Here is a 26,135-nt window from a genome sequence, read left to right on the forward strand (position 1 = left end):
AGAAAGGCCAAAAAATCATCCCACATGTGGCTCCACTTCCAGCACAGCTCTGCCCGTCCTCCCATCTCCCTGGGCTTTATCCTGTAGCTGTTCACCCCATTAAAAAACTTCTCTATTTGATGCGTCCACTTTCCCACCAGTTCCTCAGGAGCACGCACAGGATGGTGGAGGTCACCAAGTGCTGGGAGAGGCAGAAGCCACCAGCTTTTGGGAACAGGGCAGCAGGAGGCCTACATCCCCACAGCTGAAAACTGAAACACCTGTCTCCATCATTCAGCTCCTTCGGCACTAGGGACAAACCACAAGCCAGGTTTCTATCCCTATTTTACTGATGGCTTTGGGGAAGATGAAGAATTTGGACCAACTTCATAATGCTCTCTGAAAATTCAATTATTTTGGATTGCACTTTCAGATGAAAAAAAATGTTTTCTACAGACACAAGAAGCAAGAGTGATCCCAGCTCGGCTGGAGATACCACACAAAGGATTCGCTATAAACCTGCCTCTCAACCTTGGATGGAAGCCCCTTCAGCCTCACAGGGTGCTTAGAAGGTTTTAGATGCCAGGTCGCCCTTGTTCCAACCCAACAAATGGCTTTAATTGTAGTAGAAGAGAATGAACAGCAAAGACCTTTGAAACCATTCCCAAAAAATGTAGACCATATTCACATTTTAACAGTTTCCCTAAAATTTATGGCCTAGAGATCTGCCAATTTGACCAAAACCATCTCCCTCCCAATGCACTGTTCCCTGTATTTTCTTTCGTGGGCCTTCTTTGACTGCCCCAAGAATTAGGGACTCTCTCATGAGAGGTTACCCCGACAAAAAGCTGCTCGTCCCCAAAAAAAATCTCTCAACACTACCCACATTTTTCTTGTGCACAATTTTATCCTTTTCTCTTAAGTGCATTCCTTCCTCATCTCCCTAGATCTTTTCATCGCTCACGTATTATATTCTCCTAAAAACAGGAAGTCTTTCTTCCCCTTGGTAGCACTTTTAGCTCAGACCACCCAGTTTCCCACATTTGACCTATTTAAGACTATACAACTTATCAGGTCCTCAGATAACACTACTCCTCTGTACTCTATTTTTTAATACTGTTTTCCTCTGAGTAAAAAAAAAAAAAAGCAAAAAACAAACAAACAGAAATAAACCACACCAAAAAAGTATCAGAAAAGACCACGAGACCCTGTGTTTTATAGTCTACTCATCTGAAACACCACACAGTATTTACACTTCGATCCCGTTCTCCTCTCACAGCCCCACACCTGATACTTTTTCACATTTAACCAATCCCATCCTTACCTCTAGTTTTCAAAGACAATATTTTGGGACCCAAATGCTGTACACAAGGTATCATGAGAAGTGATTTTGAGAGCATCACTAAGCCACTCGGGCTGTGCAGGCTCAGCCTCATGTAGCAGCTACCAGAAGTGCAGGCAGGTATGCCAGCATCTGCTTAGGCATGGAATCAACTGAATAAAAGATTTGCTCCAAAATTTCCTGAGTGTTTCAGCATGGCACAGCACCCAAGCTGAACACCACCTTCATCAACCAATGCTTCGATGAAAATAGCAGACCGGAGCTGACCTGCACACAAGCACATAAGCTTGGAGCAGAGCTGCGCACGCACGTGCCCTATTCCTGCTCTCCATGTCTGGTTGGTGGGAAGAACTCCCAACTTTTTTTTCTTTCTTTTCCTTTCCCCTAAAAGCAATGATTTTACTCTGTAAAGACGCATTGTACCTGCAACATTTTTCTTTTTCAACAAAACCCATGATGCACATGGAGATCTCAAGTGGCACATAGCAGGCTTGAGAACGAGACCACTTGGGAAAGACTACTGAAGGAGCAGCTCCCAGCCCCAGCCTCTCATGGACTTCCAAATCCACCGCTGACCTTCTGTAGAAACAAGACACTGCTAATACATATCGTTACAGAGGCGGCATCCTTGCTCCTTATGGGTTTCTGTGAGCTCAACCCATAACTTTGAGAAATCAAGTACTCATGGTAGGGAGAGAAGAAGGAGGTCCCTTTCCTATTAATCTATTCAGTTTTAACGAGAATAGGTTTCACCCAATTCTCAATCTCTTTAAGCGAGCAGGAAGAATCCAGAGCTACGCTTCCAAACTACACATTTATTGTGAACACTGGTCCAGGAAAAACCCTCAATAATGCCTCATACTTTTAAAATTACCAGGCAGAACTTTCCTTCTCAAATTAGCTTCAGAGTTCACAGAGTTGGCAATGAGAGGCAGATAATTAAGATCGCAGATGAACACCACATAAGGGAAAACAGAATATGATCACAAGAATGCAAAAACAACAGCTGAAAAAAATCCCAAAAAGTTTCATAATTCAGGAGCAGCAGAAAGCTGAAAGCAAATCTGGCTGTGAATTACATAGGGAAAAATGTGCTGTAAGTTCTATTCTACTATTGTCCTCAGCAAATAATTAAAATGCCCAGTAAAATGGGACTTTTTGGATCCAGAACATGTAGATGACAATATTTCAGATTACTAAGTTTCTGCTTACCTAGAGGCAGAAATGCACCCTGTGTACTTCAGGTAATGATAACTTACTAGCTGCATACAACTGGGTAACACATGCCATCCAAAACCTGTCACTCCCATGGGGACATTATTGGCTGGGCCATCTCAAATGCTTTGTGCTTGCAACATCATTAGTCCGTTCCCTAAAAATGAGTGGATCTTCTAAGCTCTTACACTAAAATATCATTACAATGACAGCAAGTAAGGTGATTTGCTGTGATAATATATGCTGAGTAGACTCCCACCTTGATAAACCCAAGTTGTTTAATGTATTTAGTTTAATGTATATTTGTGGACAGCAGTTAATCACGTACACAGAACAAGCAGAAATAGCCCCAAATCACTTGTAACAGCCTAGTTTTAAATCCACTGGAGAATGCTTTTATAGCATCCACAGACCATGCTATTTGCATCAATGCAGCCCCAGTTTAAGCAACCAGTGACGAATTTGGCTTACTTCCTTGTCAGTGAGAATCTTAAACCCACCACCCATCTGGATTTATTAACATATTAGCACTGGCTACAGCATGACCTGGGTTTCTCCTAAATTTCTCTTTCACAGGCTCTTCATCCTCCTTTGACTTTGTTCCACAAAAATTATCAGTCACGGCATCTAACAAAAGCACAGCTCCATACCTATACAGCCCATCTCAAGGGCTTGCACAACTGTTTCCCAAAAAGCAGATCAGTATTCATCTATCTATGAAAGTCTGCCTTCAAATGGCTCCTTCTTCACATGGAGAACTTACTGTGGAGCTCCCAAAATCCAACATATTGTACCTAAGTGGATGATTGATCAGCTTGATGACTACATGGTTGGTAACCATCCATACCTATTTGGACGGTTGGGTTCAAAGGGTTGTGGGTTAACCCACATGCTTCACATGGAGGCCCATAACAACTGGAGAATGACAGCATGGGTTCTGGGACCTGCCACACTCAATGTCTTCATCAATTACCTGGAGGAGGCAATGGACATAGTCTCATATACTTTGCGGATGACTCCAAATTGGGGGAAAAGTCAATACACCCAAAGGCAGGGCCACAATCTGGAGGGGTCTCATCAGGCTGGAGGAATGGGCCAACGTGAACATGATGCAATTCAATAAGGACAAATGCCAAATATTGCATATGAAAAGGAAGAACCCCTGAACCTCTTGCAACAGCATAGACTGAGGACCACTGCTTTGGGAGCACCTTTGTGGATAAAGACTGTAAGTTTTGGTAGACAGTAAGCTGAACATGAACCAGCAGGGCATCCTCACAGCAAAAAACAACAGACAAAAACATCTGAAGATCTAACCCTAATATCTATGAGAAGGTCATGGAGAAGATGAAGTTAGGCCAACGCAGCAGGAGGAGAGACAAGGGGTACAAACGAAACAGATATTTTGACTGGTTGTAATGAGAACTTTTTTCACAACGAGAACAGTAAGGCAGCAGAAACAGTTCCCCAAAGGTGTTTTACAGTCTCCATCCTTGAAAGCTTTCAAGAGCAGACTGGATAAAGCCCTGAGAAACCTGGTCTGATCTCACAGCTGACTTGCTCTGAGCAGAAGGCTGGACTAGACTTCCTGCAGTCCCTTCCCACCTGGACAACCCTGTGAGAAACACACTTTACAGACTATGCAGAGATTTTGAAGCCTCCAAGTATTTCACGCATGGCTTATTTCCCAGCCTGGCCTCCAAATGTCCTGATCACCAGCCACTTCCCACGCGTCATGTTCTGCGAAGAGGAAGGGCCAGAACTGGGGCCAGAAGTCCCATCTCAGGGGAGTTATAGTCACAATTTAGCCAATCTCAGTCTCATTTAAACAAGAAACAGTATATTCCTTTTCCCCCATGTCACTGAGCAAGAGTGCTGTGATGTGTCATCCCTCACCTGGCTGAAATGGCCCCTATAGATAGTGTTTCATTTTAATTTGCCTACAAGTGCCAAACAACACTTGGCATCGTATCAATGCCAAAGAGCCACTCAGTCAAACCTGGATCCCACTTTTACTCCCCTCTCGTAACCTCAGAGTTTCACAGGCATACCCAAAACTAGACCCATGCATACAAGCCCTGCCTGATGGCTCAACAGCTTAGAGCAGTAGTTTGGATGGAACCTACCTTGTCAAAAGCAGCACAGAAGTTTTAAAATCCTGCAAATAACCACTTTTTACCCCAAAATTACCTAAGAGAGGCAGTTTGTTTTAAGGAAAGATGATTGTCCAAGCACTTACAGAAAGCAACAGGAGCTTGTACACTAGTTAAAAATAAGTTGCAAGAAAATGAGCTTAGAAAATAAGTTTAATGTGCCTTGAAGACCTCTAAAGACAAGAGAACACCAGTAGCCACTAATGAAACACAAAGTCGTCTGACTTTCAAGCAGATACTTAACTTTAAAAATGTAAATGTTCCCAAATAATATCACGGAGGCACACGGGTACACATACAGGTGCTCAGTACTGAGCATGTAAGCACTCTGCTGAATCAGGATCAAAAAGGAGGCTCTTGCTCAGCCCCGTGGAACTGCTTGTTGACTGTAAACACCACCACGATACCAAAAACAAAAAGATAAAGCTAACCAGAAAATTGCGTGGGGGGAAGAGAGAGTGGCGGTACAGCAAGCGCCACTTTTGAGGTGAGCCTCTCCCTCCAAGGCCTACAGAGCTGTGCACGCTCACAAGCAGCCACGTTCAGCTCCAAGTGTCCTGCACAGCTGAACGAGCACACAAGAGCTAAGAATGGTCACAGTCCCACCTTGTCCTGACCAGGGTTGTCTCCACCATCCTGGCCAGACCGATTTTCTGTGCTGCTTTGCTGGACAGTATCTCACTATGCTGTGCATCTCTTCCTACAAATAAAAGGGCCATGGGCACATGCATGGAGCCATCTCCTCCTTTCTATCTCAGCCCAGCCCAGACAGGATTTGATCTCTGCTTCACCTAACCCTGACTCCAACCAGTACCCGAGATGGAAGACCATCAGCCACTTCTTTAAACTGGTAAATCCCAAGTTTCATAGTGAATTTCACATTTCAGATGCTACAGGGCTTGTGTCCAACAATGGAGCACTGATAGAAACCACCTGACTTACTGGACTTATACTCAAGCACTTAAAAAAAAAAAAAAAAGGTAGAGACCTAGCAAAACGAGCAAGGATCACGACCAAAGGCCATCCCAAGGAAAGGACTGCTCTAGAGTACCAAGGTCACGAGCTAGTCAGTTGAAAGAAACTAACCAAGAACTAGCAAGAGCCACAAGAACAGAAAGTCAACGCAGAAGGGTCTGCAGGAGCTCTAGCGCTCCCTTCCCTCTCTCTGATCATCGGTTTGGTAAGTTAATTTAAAGCAAAGTTTGAAAGCAACAAAAACATACAAAGCAAAAGCAAGAAGAAAGCAAAGCTTGAAGTCTGGGTCCAACAGATACAGTTACCTCCCCCTCCTGCTCCACCAACAAGTCCAACATGGTTAGCAGATGCTAGCAGTGTTACCTGGGCCACCTCCATCAGCAAAGTTGGAGAAGATGAGAGAGAAATACCCTCTTGATCCCTTCAGGCAGGGCACCAGAAGCCCAGGTGAGCTCCCAGCCAGCCCCGGTCAGGCAAACAAAGAGTTTACAGGCATCAATGCACCAGAGAATTGGTTTTAAAGCCAGTTCTCTATGGGGTGAAGATGCACGTGGCTTTTCTTTAGCTCTGATGCAAAGTGGCACAAGAGCCACTACTTGTCCTAGGGAAAACTTGGGAGTCCTGCAGCAGGTCCTGGCACAGCTTCTCACTGCTTCCTGCTGGCTTGGCCATGAAATAGTTAACTGTAGAGGAAAATAGGTAAGATTTCCCCTTTTTCCCCCCCCTTCCTCCAAGGTAGACGCCCAACACCTCCTCTCTCAAAGGAGCTGGGCTCCTTCCTCCCAGAAAATAAGGCCATTACCCCCCGTCCCACTGCCGGAGCCAGCAGCGCAGCATTGTTCCCCAGCCCTGTCTATAGGAAGCAATATCTATTTTCCATTTAGACGAGGGTAAAGCCTTTAATTTCACCCTCCTGGCTGCAGCTGGAGTTCCCTTTTAACTGCTTGGCCACAGGAGTGAAGACAGTTTTATATGGAAGAAAATGCTGAAAAGGCCACTTTAATATGCTTGCATGTGAAAAGGGGAGAGCTTTTCATACTGCACAGTAATGAGGGTCAGCGGGATATTACACTTCACCATATGGCTAATTTGCACAGCAGGTCAAATGCTCTATTTGCTTTTTAAAGACGGCCCTATAGATTAAGCTGCACTAAAACAAAACACACCAAAAAAAAAAAAAATAACGAAGAAGCATGAGGACAAGATGCCCTCTAACGTTCAAGCCTGGCAGCACATCCAGCACGGCACACATGAGGTTTTGTTAAAAGAAGTAGTAAAATCTGAAGATGAGCAGGGTAGGGATGAGACAAAGTGCAGTGTTTTGGGGAACCCCACTGCTTCGGCATCACCCCACGCCCACAACGGGTACCTGCGCTAAGGACCGTCCCTGCTTAACAAGGGGCTCCGGTGATTAGTGCGATGGCCTTCGTAACCCTTGTTTGTCTTGGCGCGTCCTCGGCGCCGTGGCCCAGGCGTGACCCACGGAGGCGCTTCCCGTTCCCCGGCCAGCAGCTGCCTGTGCAGCTCCCAACAAATCTGGTGAGTAAAGATTAGGGAGCCGCACGGCCAGGGCATTTGAAGAGGGTAAACACACTGATTAACGAGCCTGGCTTTTGTAATCGCCTCCCACCCTCCCCGCCACAGCAGAGTGTTAATTTATTAAATACCTTAACAAAGGGCCTTTATTAGTGGCCTTAGCTTGGCTGGCTCCTTTCAGAGCATTACTAACTACATCTAATAAAGCTTTAATTGACTACTGCTTTTTGTAACCTCTGACCCAAGATGATAAACGGTGGGGGCATGCTAGCGAAAGGAGTTGTTTCCATCCCAAAAGAGCCTGGCAGCTCGCAGGGATGCAACACGCTTGGCTGAATCCTATGGATGAGAAGCATGGACATGAGTATCACCTCACCCTCTCTGGATCAGAAGCCAACTTCTTCCCACATCAGCCCCTTTTAGAGATGCTCCACTTCCCAATAGGAAGAGATCACAATTTGGTGAGAAATGATAAACGTGAAATGTTTATGGCTTATATGATATAGAGGGGAGTAAGACCTAGGAATTGAGAAACAGAGGTAGAAGAGAACCAGATCCTCATTCTCACCAGCTCCCCAGCCCATGCTCCTGGCTAGCTGGTGCTGCAGAGAAAAGAAAAAAACCACCATTTCCCCCCTCCTCTCCAAGGGATCAACACGAAAGCAACTGGAGGGAGGTGGGGACCTGTCCCAAACCATGACAGGACCAGAAGCAGAAAGCCAAATAACTCTTTGCTTTGGCCATGATCAGGGGTTCCCATCTTCTTGCAGTGGGAGGCCATCAATGAAGACACAGAAAACTGCCATTGGCAATGTATTGGAAAATCAAAGAATTAAAGACTTAAAGGAAAAAAAAGAAAGCCCAGAGCAACTAAAATTACCAGCGCAGAATTGCCTCTTCAGTTTAGTGAAAGGGTTGGGTAGCTCACATCTCTGCCTCTCCTGTCAAAATCAAAGACAAGCCATTTCTAGTGCTAGCTCTGTTCTCAAGATCCTAGCCAGGGGCTCAAATGTTTCGCCTCAACCTCAGCAGCTGGAATCAAGAGTGCTGCATAGATACTTAAGCTTTCATTGAAAAATGAGTAAGTAGGTATTTCTAATCCTTGTATAACTGCAGCAAAAAAAACATGAAAATGAAAGTAAGTGTCCCTCAATGGCTTAGTCCAGGAAATAAATACTTTTCCAAATGCCACAAGTTCTTTTGCCTGATTCATGCGTACCTACACCGGTATAACTGGGAAAAATCAGAAATTCCCAGGTTTAAAAAAACAGTAGCCTCTCCTCTGCAAAGCAGCTGAAGTATTTTAACGTCATTCAACTAATAAAAAGATGAGAAAATTTAATGTCTCTCAAACCCTTGGCAAGAGTGGAGCTGTCAAGTCTTCCACACAGTCATACAGCAGTGCCCAAGAGCTGTCAGGAGACACCCCATGTCCTGCTTGCACAGGGCTCACGCGGGTGTTGGAGATAACTAAATAAAACCTGAACTTAACCAGCAGGAACAACCAGCTTTCCTAAATATGCATTTGCAAATGCTACATGGTGGCAGAGCCCGGGCACAGCGCTCTGCCTCCAACGCCGGCCAGCACCAGACCTGGTGTTACCAAAAAATAGCACAAGAACAGGGCAAACACACAATCCAGCTTTTTCCAGCATCGTTTCTCAGCCTCTGGCAACTTCCAGCACAGGGACTACCTGAGCCACATGCCAAGTCTTTGTATTTGTATTTAACAGCCCTAGATGGAATTTTTTTCCCCACAAATTTGTCCAATGGCTTCCCATGCTCATGTAAACCTCTACTGTCCGTAAGACCTTGTGTCAGAGCTTCAGAGGAAACAGAGGTCAGAGATCAGAACAGACTAAGTACTTAAAAACTACAGAAAACTGCTTCTAATTTCATATTCTCTCTTAGAAAAATCCAGTTTGAGTGACAAAGCTGGAAGAACTTGTGCTGCTGTGTGGCTCAGAGGAGCTAAGAGCCACCAAAAACTTGCAACCAGCCCCCAAATCCAGGGGCCATTGTGGCAGCACAGGCAATGAGCACAGCTGAAGCCTCCCCCGCACTAGCTAACCACAGAGAATTGGGTCTCGGGTGCTCTTATCTTCAAAGCACTTGATGGGCTGGATGAAACACACAGAAAACATCTCCTCCTAAAACTACGGGACAAAGAAGGCATCAACAATTCACCTCTATCTACACAATGGATCTCCCTCTCCTACCAATAAAGTTTACTTCTGCAGCCAGCAGAGCCTTTGCAGGGGTCTGTCAGGCTGCAAAATGCAGCTCTGGAAGGAATTACCACCCACCCAAAACCTCATCCCTTTCCAAACACAAGCAGAAGGGAAGGATCAGATGAAGAACTGATGCTCCATGCTCAAACCCTACAGTAAGTCCATTGAAGAAGATAGAGAAAACAAGTATCTCTGTACAAAACAGTTGGATTCTTTCTTGCAAATAAATTTAAAAGCAAGATCGCAAACACCATGTCTGGTTTCAAGCACACTTGTATTGAGAACTTGCCTTCAACAACTCATAGCAACACAGATTTCAGCGAGCTTTGCAAGGGGAGAAGGGACAGCATCTTCTCTTTCAAGTTTATTCCCCTGTTAAGAATTTAACCTCTGCACAAGCTAAAGATAACCTTCCGGGAGAAAGGGCATTTTCATGTGTATGTTCATCGCTTGCTTTGAAAGCAGAAAGGACAGCAGCCATGGGAGAGGACGGGGAGATGAAGACCTGTCTCTCTTCACAGGCTTGATGCAAGTTTCAAATTGGGAACCTGAAATTTCAAATACAGCAATAGACCCTGTGACCTTTCAGTTTCCTGAGGAAAAAAAAGTAGTTTCCTGGGCAAGAACTAGGACAGAAGCTCTCCAAGGAAATGCAAAACTCTTTGGCACAACAAAACACTGCCGACTGGGCAGATGGAAATGCTCCTCACCTTTATGGCTGCAAGGAGCACAGTACAACAAGCGGACTCTGCTGATCAGAGTCCACTTGGATCCAATGTCTTTTTTATCCTAAAATGTACTTACCAGTTGACTGCATTAATTCTAGCCCTTCATAGCTGTGCTCTTAGTTACCGTTTCCTCAGTCAGGTCACCCACCACCCAGGCTGAGCTCCTGCACAGGCAAAGGCATCTCAGCTCCAAGGGAAGTGCCTGCAAGCAGGTATAGAGCCGCACAAGCTGAATACAAGGATTTTAGTGAAATATAGGGATTTTCAGGGTGAAGTGAGTTCTCCTAACATGACAGACAAGTAGCCACAGTAAATCTTCCAAGTAATCCAAGATGTGAATTCCACTTCAATCACATTTTAATAGGTTTAAACGTTAACCAGAAATGTGTTTTCTTTTCCATTTAATAGCAGTAGAAAAATTTAGTGCTATTTGCTACTGCTCAGTCATTGGTTTAGAGCTGCTGGGTTCATTTAACAAGAGCTAGGGAGTGCAAGATTTTCAGTCTCTGCTAACCAAGTATCATTTGTTTTGTTATTCTGCTTAGCAAGGACTGGGTACCACAGCTTTTACTTAAACTAGACCAAGCAAAAAAACTGCTTTCCCAGTCCAACATGCTATTTCACATCACTTCATCCTAGTTAGAGAGTTTGTTTGCTTGTATAAACACTGAACATATGGCCAACATTTTAAAATAGTATTTTTGTATTTACCGAATCAATTCTCAATATTGAAAAGAGATATGTTCATCCAGAAGGAACATAAAGAAAGACTCAAATACTTCAAAATATTTCCCTTGGGAGCCTTTTCTGATCTTAAAAATTTTACTTTTTAATAGCTAGAAAAAAGAAATACTCCAAATCTGGAGTTGCTGTGCCTGACAAATGAAGTGAAGCGCAGAACACACGGAGCTGTAAAAGGCGAGAAGGACATTAAACTTTTCTGAGATGACAGCTCGAGCTTTCACAGTTCCTTGGAGTTAATGCTGCTCCAAAGGAGCAGAAAGTAACATGCACAAATTAAGATTTGTTGGAACGTCTAATCTCCCATGATTAATAGTCAAAAGTTTATCTCTGAGTGGTAGCAGCGCAACAGAAGATCCAATGTGTGTTCATACTCCGAAGACCAGTGACACCGATAAGAAGTCAAACACAAACCATTTTCCCCTATTTTTAATAGCTTTGATTTTGTTTTCAGATGACAAAATACATCAAGTAACAGTGTACATTTCTAAAAGTTACGCCAATGACCAGGACCATACACAAATCTACCCCTTCGGTCTTCCCGGCGTCTAATGGAATACTTCCTGTAACTGCTCAAACAACAGATACACAAGGGACCTTCTACCACAAAAAAGCTTTTCTATATCAATCTAACTTCTGCTTTTAGACTTCCCAGCTATCTGCATCTACATCCTGAACATCTGATCCACCTGCTCACACACTGATCAACCCAATATCCCCATGGACACAAGCGAGTCCACATTGGGTTATAAACCAACTTGAGGCAAGGGTGATGAGTTTCTGGGGTTTTTGGTAAGACTGAATCTTTCAGATAGTGCAACACACCATAAGGATCAGAAAGAAAAGCTTGTCCCCTGAGTCGTCCGAGTTGAAGTTACCCAGAATTAGTCCCTCGCATCCCAGAAGCTCACAGATTCCCGAGAAAAGGGATACTAATTTCAGAACAAAGACCCTAAAAAGGATTAAACGTTCCCTTGGCACATCACAGCCTCCACCATCACCCATAAAACCAGAGTCATGTAGCATATATCTGTCCACATCACTTCTCAACCTTAGAAATTTGAAAATACACCCAAAATATAAAGACAGCCACCTTGCAGAGCAATTCCACCAAAGCACCATCACTCAGCTGCGAAGCAGAAGAGGAGACCCAGCAAGCACCAGAGCAGGACTCAGCTTTTCACTAGGTCAGGCTCACACGGGAACACAGACATTTATCTCAGCTTCAGAAACGTGTCTCTGAAATGTGAGTAATAGGTTCTTTACTCCACAAATATAATTCGAAGGTATTTTCTAGGGGAAACCATAAAAGAATATATAATAACTCAAAGTGACACAGGGCTAAGATACGTTAATAGTAAGGAACTCAAATATCAGCAGCCCCCAAATAAACCTTACTCTGCTGCATAGGATACAACGTATACATAAGAAGCATCCTTTCAAGCACTTCTGAGAGCCCCAAGTGAGCTCATATTTTAATAGCTAGAGTGGAAACTTCACCCATTTTGCACCAAGCCTTTCTTTTCTGCAATACCTCCTCCTACGGAGCCAAGCCCTTGGGTTTGGAGCACCAAGCCCCGCGCCAGCTGACAGCCTCTGAGCTGGAGGAAGGCAATCGCCAAGCCCCGCACCGGGTAACGGTCTGAAGAAATCACTGCGCCCTCAAACAATGGGATATTTGTCAAAGTACAGCTTGATCACCAGCAATCATCTGTTTTTCATAACTACATTTGACCTAAACTGAATTGACTGAACAAGTAGCCTGTGTTTCTCATTCTGGAAAATGTGGCGGTGCCGTCCCCTCTCCAACCCCCTCTCTCCTTTTTAAGTTATACTTTTCAAAAGTTACAAAGCGATGATGTAGACAGATATTTCCTCATTATAAACAGCAGCAGCTAAACATTTTCAGGTTGCATTTTTGGCGATCTCCTCCCGTTCCAGGTGACCCGTAAGGTTAAGCACAGGGGACGTGCCTTTCTCCTCCGCTTGCTTTCAATCCACCCTCTCTGCACAGAAAAGCACAACCCAACACTTCCAGTGTAAAAATGAGCAGAGATGGTTTCTAACCACGTGCTCTTTTCATAATATATTTAAAATTCATTAAAACTTTATAATGAATGGGCTGCCAGGGAAAAAAGTATATTCAGGACAAGCCCACAGAGTCTTCCATGCAAGGCCACCGTGCATAAAACCTCCGGAAGGCAACTGTCTGCTCATAGAAGAAAGCTCACTCTCCGGTCTCAAGGAAGGAAGGAAGCGGTGGAAATCGGTCACAAGCTTTGCAAGGACGGATACATCTCCAACAGCTAATCAGCTCTTGTCAGGGCTCCCATCAATTAAAAGAAACAAACCCCCCCCCCCAATTTAAGAAGAGTACAGCATAAGTCCTTGAGGAAGATGAAGGACAGGTCTGGAGGGAGACAAAGGAGCCAAGGGAATGGGAAGGTGGAAAGACAGGAGGCAAAGATGTACTGAGAAGAACGCAATCTGCAACAAACCTCAGTCATTTTTTACTGCCTGCTTAATACTGTGTGTTTTAAGCTGTGTGCCTCCTACCAGAGAGCTAATAATCACTGACAGACAGGGGTTTGCATTAATTGCAGACACAGGGGGGAGGAAAGGGGCAGGGTAGGGGGAGAAATCCCTAAATGGTATATTTTCATGAGGAGACAGTACTGTACTGCTAAATTATTTGAGTTCAAAGCTCCTCATTCTCTCCCTTCCTAAATCCAAGTACGCACTCAGGAAGAAACAGAAAAGCACCCGTCCTGCACACCATGTTAGAGCAGAAAAATGCAGCTTGCTCCTAAGACACTGCTATAAAATGTTTCAGGTTGAAAATTAAATTTGCATATTTGGTTTCTTGTTCTTCCATCACAGAACATGACAGAGTGGTCAGGGAGCACGGAGAAATAAAAATAAGCTAAACTAACAAACAGACCTGTTCCAAGGAGCAGCACATCCAGTATTAGCTACACCCTCTGTACTGGGAAAGAAGTCATGTCCTAGCAGCCCATTTCCACGTTTGACAACTAGTTTTTTGCTCCTTTTTAAGGCAATGGTCCATACAAACCAAATTGAAACAGGCACACAGGATGTTGTACAGTCCAGTCCCAACCAGAAGTGGACCAGCATGACCCTCTGGTTTGACCAGCTGTCAGCTCCTGCCCAGCTAAACCAACATGTATGTAATAATTACAGGTTTATAGAACATGTTAAGTCAAGAAGCCAAAATGATCAGGCAGTGAAACAGCTGTGTTATACAAACAGAGATGTAAGCACAAGCACTGACATTTGAGCAGAACAAAAGTTCTCCTTCCTCCTACCCATCACCCATGGAGCTCTGTTGGGTGAAGTCTGCCTTTGGTTCCTCTACTCTCTGAAAATGCAGATGACAAAACTGGAAGGAGCGACCAACAGACCAGAGGCATGTGCTGCCATTCAGAGGGACCTGGGCAGGCTGGAGAAATGGCCCAACAGGAACCTCATGAAGTTCAATGAATGCCAAGTCCTGCCCCTGTGGAGGAATAGCCCCAGGCACCAGTAAACATTGGGGGTGAGCTACTGGGAAGCTGCTTGGCAGGAAAGGACCTGGGTGTCCTGGTGGACACCAAGTTGACCACGAGCCAGCATTGTGCCCTTGCAGCAAAGGAGGCCAAACAGACTCCTGGGCTGTGTTTGGCAGACCACTACCAGCAGGTCAAGGGAGGTGATGCTTCCCCTCTACTCAGCACTGGAGAGACATATCTGGGTCCAGATCTGGACTCACCAGCACAACAGAGACGGACAAAACTGGAGTAAGCCTAGCGAAGGGCCACAAAGATCTCAAGGGATGGGAGCATGTGACATACAGCAGGAGACCTGGGACTACTCAGCCTGGAGAAGAAAAGGCTCAGACGGACCTTTGCAACATGTACAAGCACCTGATGGAGGAAGTAAAGAAGGCAGAGCCGGATCCTTCTCAGTGGTGCCCTGTGACAGGACAAACTTAAACAGAAGAATTTCCATTGAACATAGGGAAAAAACAAAACAACAACAAAAAAAAAATCAAACCAAACTTTTTTACTGTGAGGGTGACCAAACACTGAAACATTTTGCCCGGAGGAGCTGTGGAGTTTCCATCCCAACTGGATACAGTCCTGAGCAACTCCAGTCTAGCTGACCCTGCTTGTGCAAGGAGCTGGTCAAGGCGATCTCCAGAGGTCCCCTCCAACCTGTCTGTAATGCTCTGAAGATGGACACAACAGTAGCTTCCCCAGAGGGCAATAACATATATACATGTAGCTACCCATAAGAATCAATGTGCACCCATTTAGTTATAGGGTCTATACATAAAAATATCATGAGGCTTCCTATTCAGCAGCAGCTGTAGAAAACATGTTCTGTGGCACATTTAAGTTACTACTACAATAAAGAGTTTGCTACTTAGTTCTGTGCATATCCTTTCATTAATATTTGAAACAATTACTAAAAGCAACAGGCACAACATTTTAGACTGTGTTATTCTTTACAATCTTTCATCCTGAAGGATTCCAAAGTATTTCAAGACTGTACAACAACCATGGCTGGGGCAAGACAAGCTGGAGGTAGTAAATCCAGAAGAGATTTAAAGGCAAGAGACAAATCCCTGCTCTCACAACAGCTCTAGTGGGTTGCTCAGTGACTGTGAGTAGATGATTAAGTCTCTGCAAAGCGAAGAAACTAGAAGATCATAAGTCACCCAAGACCTCCAGGTACCAGCTTCAAATGTTAAGAGATGGGACACCTTTCTCAGGAGCCAAACCTCTCATTCTGAGGGATTCAGGAAACCAGAGGAAAACCTCTCTGAGGGCACTGCTCACCTTCTGAACGTATTGCACATATCCCTGCTTTTGTACACAGCAATTATCACCCCCCTCAATTGGAGCTTTTCCATCACCCTTCATAAAACATGACCCAAGCTGCCCATTGATCTCCAAGCTGAAGCAACTTTTTTGTGTTGGGATGGCGGTCTGCGTGCTTCTCATCTTCCCACTGCGAGACCACGGCTGCCCTGCAGCAAGCAGCTCCCGCGCCACGCTCCTGGAATGCAAAGGCAGCATTTGTGCATTGTACAACTGCCTTGTTTCCACATTTTCCTGAACAAAGGACTGAAACAGGGGGCATATGCGTCATAAGCCCGTCCTGAACATTGCTCACCCTTTCCTGCACAAATATTTGTAAACAGATTGAGAATTAATGTCCAGCCAACCTCAGACCCTTCATAAAAAAAGGGTTTTATTGAAAACAGGATGGCAACCATTTCCCAGATACACTGCATATAGGCCTTTAAGATGAGAAACAACATACATAGCAGGAAAATAGCAACCGCAGCTGTGCACCAAGCCATTTTCTGAGATGCATAAAACATGGTGACTTACTATTTTACAGCCCCCTCCTCCCCCACAAACACACTCTTCTCTTTTTAAAAAAAAAAAAAAAAAAAAATGAAGTTTCTGGTCAGCACATGATAATTCCCCTGGGGTTAATTTATGCATAAAGTATACAGCTTCACTAACACGAATAGCTCAGCAGTCGTCATGCAGAAGGATCTTCCTAATGCCTCTTTTTCCAGCAGTCTTAGACAGTCTGCATCTTACACATACTCTACTGAGATCCAGGCTGAAGCCCAGGGTGACTAAAATACTTAACAGCACAGGGTAAGATGGGGCCAGTATATCTCACAACATTGCTTCCATGTACACCTTATTACTTTTGCTTTTCAATGATTTCCACGCACTGAGTCTAAAGACAAAGCCACAAAGGTCAGCCCACAGGCAAGAGTCTTCACTTCTAAGAGGGGTTTCTGGGACCCTGCTCTCCCTCCAATTTTGGGGATAGTCAAGAAAAAATGGATCCGATTCACCGGGGTCAAATTTGGGTCTAGTGTTATGTTGCAGTATCTTTCACATGTCACTATGAACTGGTACTGAGGGTGCCATTTATTTATTTTTAGGAGCAAAAATAAGTCCTAAATATTGAACATCAGCATCAGCCCAGTGGAACAGTGTCACTTGTGATCCAGCTGCAACAAAAACGGCTTCAAAAGTGTGATGCAAAAGAACAGCCATAGAGATACTGGCGTACTAAGCAAGGCCAGGAGTGGCCACCAAGGCAATTGAGGGAGCTGGATCACACGACACATGAGGAAAAGTGAGGAAGGAGAAGGATGAGGAAGTGAATCTAATACCAGATTACAAAGTAGATGGAGCCAGGCTCCCCTTGGAAATGCACAGCAAAAGGAGAGACAAGATACAAAAAGATAAATTCAAATTAATTTAACAGCAAGAAAAAAATACAGTAAGGGTAGGCAAACACTGGAACAGGGACCCAGAGAGGCTGGCCAGTCTCCACCCCTGGAGATCCTCAAAAATCAACTGGATCTATCTCTGAGATCCCTGATATAACTTCAGATTTAGCCCTGAGTGGAGGGTCAGTCCAAAGTCTTCCATGTGCCTCTTCCAGTCTAAACTATTATGAGTCTATAACCAAAGGATGAGAAAAGATGTAATGGGAATGCTTGGTAGAGATTTTCCCTTTCTGTTAAACTGCGTTTTACCTTAGAAAACTCAATGCTCTTCAGGGAAATTCTTTGCAAATTAGTATACTTCTGTCTCTCTCATTTGTTGTTTTTGACATATCACCATTTCTGGGTACCTCCACAACGTTCTCCAGGATAGCTTAGTCATTTTCCCAACATTCCTGGGACCCTTCTGAGCCCCAATGCCTGGAAATGCAGCAAATCTTAGGAAGAGCCTTCCCACACTTGCACAATACAAATAATGATGTTGGACTTTGGGGTCCTCCAGTTGGCCTGTATTCTGCACCACTCAGGGTGAACATCCCATAACCAAACCAGTCCTAATCTTAGAACTCCCTAGAACCAAAGACCCCACAGTAGTTAAAATACCATAAAAAAAGAAATGCTTCTAACAAGTGGAAAGAGGTAAATGTTGCAATAAAAGATGAGAAGATGATTTGAGGAACTACAGCATATTCAGCCTTGCTTTTGTCCCTGGGGAATTCATGAGCTAAGTCCTCCTGGGACACATTTTCAGGAACAGGGAGAAGGGGACTGGAGACAACCAGCATGAATTTAACAGGCAGAAGTTATGCTGACGATCTGGTTGCCTTCTATGATAGCATGACAGGATTTATGGATGAGGGGAAAGCAGCAGGTGTCATTGACTTTAGCAAGGCGTTTGACATGCTATTCCACAATATTCCTGTATCCCAGTTTGGGTGTCACAGTCTGGATGAATGATCAGCTGGATGGGCAAATAATTGGTTGGGTGGTCATGTTCAGAGGGTCATAATTAATTAGTTGTGCCCAACATGGGAGCTGGTAAGAAGTAAAGAACCACAACGGGGTCTGTCCTGGGACGTGTTCTGCTTAGCATCTTTATCAGTGACTTGGAGGAGGCAACAGAGCACGCTCATGCGCTTTGCAGATGACACCAAACTAGGGAAAAGTCAATACACTGGAGAGCAGGGCCACCACCCAAAGGGTCTTGACATGTTGGAGGAATGGGCTGACAGGAACCTGATGAAAATAAGTACAGAGAAATGCCAAGTCGTGCACCTGGGAAGGAAGAACCTCTTGCAACAACACAGACTGGGGACTGACTGCCTGGGGAGCAGCTCTATGGATAAGGACCAAGAGCCTTGGCAGACAGCTTGCTGAACATGGGCCAGCTGTCTGCCCTGGGAGCAGAGGCGGCCAACAGCCTCCTGGGCTGTATTAACAGGAACAAAGCCAGTAGATTGAGGGAAGCGATTATACCCCTCTACGCAGCACTCCTTAAGAATATATCTATACCCTGCATCCAGTTTTGGGCCTCCCAAATACAGAAAAGACACTGATAAACCAGATCGAGTTCACTGGAGGCCACCAAGATAGTTGGGGCTGGAGCACTTACTTGCCCCACAGGGGGAGTTTAATAGAGCTCATTCAGTGTGGAGGAGTGACTGCTTTTGGGGGGGGACCTAACAGCCACCTTCAATACCTACAAGGAGGTCACAGAGCAGAGTGACTTGCCCTGAGAGGTTCTGCAGTCTTGGTCCTCGGAGGTTTTTAAGACCAGACTGGATAAAGCCTCGAGTACCCTAGTTTGATCTCTGAGCTGCCCTCACTTTGGGCAGGAAGTTAGACCAAAGACCTCCTGAGGTCCCATCCATCCCAAATGATTCGATCAAATACTGAACAGATGCAATATATTTTCAATAGTCAGGACTAATAGAGTCAGTCTCTTATTCTAGCCATTAAGAGTGGAACGGGATTGAGAGAATCAGGATGAAATCAGCATTAAATGTAAAATATCAGTACCTTTTCAGTGAGTAAGTGACGGTGCAGAGTTTTGCAAAGCCTTGGGAAAGCACGGCTGCTGTTATTAACCTCAGATGACAAGGAGTCTGCATCCGGGCTGTTGTAGTAAACCACCCTTTTTTTTTCTCCCTCCTAACATGTCTGTTTTCCAAGCTGAATATTTTAAGAATCAAGGCTGCCTGTGATCATATCTAGCCAGCTTAGAATGAACACTGATTTCTTTGCTGCTTCTTTGATCGAAGCCAAGTGGTTGTCTCATGGGTAATAAGGTCACAGGGTTAAAAGAGCAATATGACAATTACAAAAGTTAAATCTATTGCCACTACAGACAGACATACTACCCAGGGTCCATTAGCACGTAGTACAGAATGGTTATCACAGGTCACTGACACCAGTTCACTCTAATGGCTTTTCCTGTGTCCTTATCAATCCAGTGCACAAAGTGTCTCACCCTCAGCCTTTCCCTATGATCTCAGTGCTGTGTTTATAGCTATCTAACTCCACCAGGCACCAGTGGGTCAGCCAAGTCAGCAGACAGTGAGATATGCCAGGACACAACGATGGGACAATCTGCAAAGTGTCTGAGATGAACAAGGAGTTACCAGAGACTTTGAGAAGGAAATTTTTTCCACTGCCCCCCCATCCCCTCCAAAAAAAAAAAGTTTTAAAGTTCCCAAGGACACCGAGGGAAAACTTTACAACCCTGATCTCAAAAATAGAAGTAAACCACAGACTTTCCATGCTACAGTTTGTGTTTCAGTATCAAATAAAAAGAAACAACTAGTGTTACAAAGAGAAAAAAGAGACATTTTCTTATGAAAGAGAGGGTTGGGTAGCTCTTATTATTTGAATTGTGGTTCCTATAAGAAGCTTTCTCATCCCTTGAAAGAAAAACTTCAATTGTTTTGCCCCATTACCAAAGAACAAACATTTTGGTGGGGATGCTGGAGCCTCCCCAGAGAGGTGGGGAGGGGGCAGGAACAACCAGCTGCGTCACAGCCACCATGGGCAAACAGATGAGCAACCAGCCTGCCGATTTAATAGCCCACAGTGGCAGAAAAAGGAGGATTAACAGAGGCAGCACAATCGTTAGCACACTTCTATGAGAAATTAAAAAAAATAAAATTATTTAAGTGGAGGGCTGGGAGGAGACTAATGATCCGCCACCAGATTTGCAGCATCTCCCACTTCAAATGAAATCTGCTCGACTTGGAGATACAAAGTGGTATTTCCCATCCTCAGCCGAACAGTTCACCTTGAGTCCCTGAGCCGATGAATCCCTGCACAGCCTCTGCAATCAAAACATAGCAATTTTAGCGATAAGCAAAAGTAAACCCTTTATTCTGCTCCCAAGGCCATGCTGGCTCTGCCCAGCTAAGAGATATAAAACATTATATTCTCCACTAAAATAGGCAAGCAAAAATGTACCAAGTGGATACAGTCTATGCACAATTTTTAATACAGGAATTTAAAGACACTTCTACATTGATTTCTTTTAAGAAAGTGTGGGGGAGGTACTATTTGTTTTACTTTTTCTTTTTTTTTTTTAACCTTTCCTCCTTTCCTAATGTATTTTGTGCATCAAAGCAGTTTTAGGGTTAGAGATGCTTGGGGTAGAAGCAATACAGCAGATAAAAATGTCAGTGGCAAGATACGACAAATTTATAGTAAATACCTGTCAACTGCTATTTATCTAAATTATCCAGCTCTGGGATTCTCCAGAAATACTTCATCAGCTAGGAGGCAGCTACAGTTTTAGACCTGTATTTACATCAGAATCTGCTCTCTTTTTCTTTTTTTTCTTTCTTTTTTTTTTTTTTTTGGACACTTGTTCTTTACCCTAAAATGACCCCTTTGTAGCTCGGATCAAAGAGCTGGGAGTGTCAATACCAGTGTCTTCATGAACATGTTAAGAACCTCAAAGTAATTGGTAACCAATTAGCATAAAGCTAAAGAAACCCACCTAGCTAAGGCAAACCTTAAATGAGTACTAACAGGCAACAGCACTGGATGAAGCAGGAGCTTAAGCGACTTAAATCATCATCAGCTGCCTTTCAGACAACTTCTTGGGAGCACCCTCTGTGCAAACCACTCTGGGTTTTTTGGCTTTTTTTTTTTTTCTTTTAATTCGTTTCTGCTCTTCGTTCACTCTTTGCTTTCTGCCTTCCTACAGCTTACAGGAAACATGAAACAAAAACTGCTTTTCATTTTCTGTTATGTAAAGCAAAGCAATTCCATGTCTTGGCCTTGAAATACAAGGCACCCAACAGCTGTTCAGATGCTCCAGCAGATAAACCATCTGGCCCAAACCTCACCTTTCCTAATTTATTTTGGATATCGATCAAAGCAACTTGAGCATTACATAGACTTTGGTCAAAGACAACATAAAAGATAAAAACGTCAATGGCAAAATCACTTCACTGAAATATTCTTGTTTCTTCTTTATATAATAATATTACCATTTTCAACAAACTTCTCTGTTAACTCAAGGAAAAGATATACCTGATACCAACAGCCTAGCAGCCTAACCACACTGCAAATGAATGTCCTCAAATAGCACATTGCTGCTGAACAGAAACTAAGTGGGGTTTAGTGTTTAAGATCAGCTAAAACTAGACACAGACTTTGGCCGACTGGCCAAGACGACCAGGACTGGCCCCAAGACTTACATGTCCTGGCTCTGCTGCCAGCAGCCCCCCTTAACCCTTTTATATGATGCTCCTGGCATCTGAAGAATCACCATATCCATGGTTCCAGCTGTCTTTTTAAAATTTTCCTAGGAAAAGGACAGCATACATTTGTTTAATATTACCAGGATTCCCACCAATACACCAAGGTTGTTCAGTGGTTACTGATTCGCAGGTTTGAAACCAAACCTATCATCTGAAAAGCTTTATTTCATGCAATTCACAGTGTATTTACTGCATGCAGAAACCACAGGCAGGGTAAGGACTTGCTGCTGTAGGCACCATTTAGGGACATAAACCCAAATCATGAAATCGAAGGGTTAGTTGAGCAAAGAATGGCTATCCATGTGTACAACGCCATGTATAATACACAAATACGCTCTTGTGATGTTTTGTTCGGTATCTGCAGATATTCAAAGCCTCCCCTACGCCCAGTTCTTCCTCAAGACACCCTCGGCCAGCCCGTTTCTCACAAGAAAAGGAATCTCCGATGAATAGTCCCATAAAGCATCCCACCAGAGCCTGTCCTCCCCGGAGCTGCCACCACGCCAAGGTCCAAGTCTCAATTAACCCCCGCCTGACCTTCCTTCACTTTCTTTCCCCCTCCTCTGCCCTTCCTGAGAAAGTTCAGCATTTCCTGGAAAAGTCTCCTTGCCTGTTTGATATTGTACTTCGCCTTGGTTGCTGAAGGAAGGATTTACAGGTGCCTGGCCCCCTCTGTAAGACCATGACCGAAGGCTGACCTCCCGTTACAATATGTGAACTTCTGCCCTGCTGATAAGGCTGGCAGATATGAGTAGGATTTTTCAAATAATCCTTTGGGAATTTATAAGCAGCACAGCCATAAAACCGAGGTGACTGGAAGGTCGATTTCACTAAAAATAATAAATATCTCAATGTTTATTCAACGTGGGCCTTTTTAACTGCAGGCCAAGCATTTAGATAACGCTATTGTAAATGACAAATATTAGGATTTTTTGGTAACTATTACATTATGATCCTTCCGTCTGACACTGATGTGGCCATTTCCCTCGATGCTTGCTGGATCTCTGACATTGTTCAACCCAAGTTGGGCCTAGAAAGCTAGGGCAGGATTCAATCACAGGTCAGGAAAAGGGCAGTTTTCTTTTCAGAAGCCTTTCCTACCGTTGGTTACCTTTTTTCTCTTGTTCCCGTCTCACCAACACACTTTCTTTAGAGTTCTGATGTATCTTTTTTCTCATTACTAGGGCTTTTGGCTGAAATAGAGAAGGAGCAGGGGGAGAAGGACTGAATGATCTCAGCTCAGGATGGGGACACAGGATGCTAACCCACCGGCATGAAACTCCTGCACCAGGTCTAACTTCACCATCACCAAGTCCACTCCACTATTCCCACCTCCAGCAGAAGACAACCCTATCCAGACCCACCACAGGGTGCTGGCCAGGAAACCTGTCTTCTAGGAGCAGCAATTCCAACACGCTTTGAATGACCAATTGCTATTTCAGATTAAAAAGTAAAGCAACAAGACAACAAACAAAGCCCCAATGTAGAAACGAGATCATTTCAAATGCGCGAAACTGTTATATCCACTAGTGAAAGCTCTTCATCCTTTTCATAACAGCTTTATGTATAAATACACAATTAAATAAATGCCCTTGCATTAAACAAATGTACATAAGCTACACAAATAGGATTCCTAATCCTGTTTTCATTATACATATTCTTCACTGAAGTTTCTCCAAATAAAATGACACTTTGAAATCCACAAAGCATTTCAGACCAGTTGTAATCTTCAATTAGCACACTCTCTGAACCAGGCTCCCAGCGCCGGGTTTGAGGAGGAGGTTTTTGTCCAAGATAAACAGAGTAACACATTTTGGATACGTTAACTTTTTCATTCCAATAAAATATCATGGAAATGTAGCCAAATTACATAATTATTAACAGATGAGGGCACAAAAAGATTTTATATAAAATGTTTTTTATGACAATTCTTTGCCTTTCACAAATTCATTTGTACGTATTGCTGGAGAAAATGGCTTTAGAAGTGCCTTAAAAAACAATTCTCTCACAAGCCTGGCTCAGCTGTGGAAAGGGAGGAAAGCTGCGAACAGAGTGCTCCTTTCATCTGCTGCCTGGGCTTTAGATTGCTCAACCACAGGAGAAGAGCCCTCTGAAAGCTCCGTCTCTCCAAAGGACATTAATGAACAGATGCAAGCAACACAGGTTCTTTGGGTCTGCAGATTCAAGGCTCATACACTGCTGGAGGCATCTTAGAAATTAAAAGTTGAAGGGTAAGCTACAAAGGGCATCTTATCTGCCCTTGTTATAAATAAGTAAGTAAAAAAATCAATACCTTATGTACTTATAATGCCTAGGAGAAAACATAGCTCATCTAGCAGCCTACATCTGCAGAGATGGGAGCTCTCTTGAAAAGTACTCAAGAACACGACATGGTTCAGAGTAACACTTTTTAGCCGATAACCAAACATTAACACAGAAAAGTTTCAGTTTGACCGTATTTTTCAGTGCACGCAAAGTGTAACCATTGGGAAATTGGTAGCGATACAGTCAAAAGGTGGATTTGGTGGGACGGCAGCAAACCTGCTCCTGTCAAACAATGTTTGAAGAGCTGGAAAGTTCTCCTAAGTGCAGCAAACAATACATTCAAAACCAATTTCTCTGTCCCCACCCGCAATTCTGCCATTTGCACTGAATAATGAAGCTACTGTGGTTAAAGAAGAATTGCTGGAGGAAAACTCTATGACCAAGAAACATGTATATTATAAACTCAGGGTCTGCAATAGTTGGAGAAAATATCCCTTTATATTTCTGTGGCCTGCATGAAGTAACTGTGTGGCTTTTACCCAAACACATCCATCCCTGGCCTACTTTCTACTTCAGGTAACCCACTTCCTAGCTAGGTGAACATTAATGTTTTGCAACCAACTCTTTCCAGTAGCATCTGCAGAAGGAGCAGCACCTCATCATCTTCTTTAAACCACAGACCAGTGTCAGCACCAGTCTCACAGGCAGCACAGAGTTACTTACCAGGACAGAGTATATGTGTAGGCATCGGTACACCGGTGAGAAGTCCACCAGGTCCTGGGCCCCAGGCACCTAAAAGACAGCAGGTAGTCAGTGTGAAATATGCAGAAAACATATAGGTAAGTGCAACTCTCAGATATCACATATAGGTAAGTGTAACTCCAATGCATGCGGGTTCAACAGAGCGACACCAAGATTTCAGGTATGTAACAATTATACTGATTATTGGCATCTACCTATATCTGACTATATTTACATTTTTTAAAGATTCTCAAAGTAGGAAAATTTCATTTCATACTGCTTTCACTCCATTTACACTCCCCTAGGAAATCACATTGCAGCATTTGGCCCTCTGTTAGGCAGCCTCACAGAGAGTTAATTTAACTGTAGGCTTAAATACCAGTTCAAGCCTCCTGGCATAAGCCATTCTGGTACTTATGCAACGGGGTAGGGAGAAGAACCCATCTTATTCTCTAGATTTCTAGTTTGATTTCTTTAAAAGCACAAAATCTTTTTTTTTTAAAAAAAAAAAAAAAAAAGGAAAAGAGAGGGCCACACAGACTCCACCACCTTTCAACAACACAGTGAGTCTTGCACAGGGACAAGGAAGCACATTTTTGAAGGGTGGGACAGCGGGAGGGAGGGTTAGAGGAAAGATCAGAGAAGAAATTTGCATACAAGAAGCTTGTGTCCTTTGGATATGTTCTAGCCAACACAGTATTAAGCTTGTTGGCCAAGGCATAAAGCTAAGGCAACCCTCCTTCTCCCCCAAAATTCAGACAGGAGGGGAGTGTTCTGTTGACATGTGGTGGAAAAAAGGGGAGAAAGATGAAAGGGACCAATGGACAGGCCTGGGAAACATGTTTATTTTATATATTTTTAATTATGCTAAAAAGGAGGTAGGATGAAGAAGAGAGAAGTTTCTAGCTGGATAAGGGTATGCCAGCATCAACCAAAGCTGCCCAAAGCACCTAGGGCGAGCAGTTGTCCTCATCTAAAGCAATGGCTTCAAGCAGAGGAGTGCAGAAGTTATGGGCTGGAAAGGAAAAATAGGGGAGTTTGTTAAACAGCCTCCTGTGTAATGTGGAACTGGAGATGTTAAAGAATCTCATTCATGCAAAGAAACTCAGTACTCAACACTACATAGATTCTTGCTAAGAGCTGAAACAACAGA

General features: G+C 43.8%; 1 protein-coding gene across 1 annotated transcript in view; it reads right to left on the minus strand.

The window, feature by feature from the left end:
* Window positions 1–26,135, minus strand: part of EXOC6B (exocyst complex component 6B) — a 258,241-nt gene that overhangs the window by 122,868 nt on the left and 109,238 nt on the right. Inside the window, exon 8 of the mRNA XM_009879846.1 lies at window positions 24,965–25,033. Within this exon, the coding sequence (XP_009878148.1) occupies window positions 24,965–25,033 (69 nt within the window). The remainder of the gene's footprint in view (window positions 1–24,964; window positions 25,034–26,135) is intronic.

Source organism: Charadrius vociferus, unplaced genomic scaffold (genome assembly GCF_000708025.1).
Source record: "Charadrius vociferus isolate BGI_N301 unplaced genomic scaffold, ASM70802v2 scaffold502, whole genome shotgun sequence".
NCBI classification, from domain to species: domain Eukaryota; kingdom Metazoa; phylum Chordata; class Aves; order Charadriiformes; family Charadriidae; genus Charadrius; species Charadrius vociferus.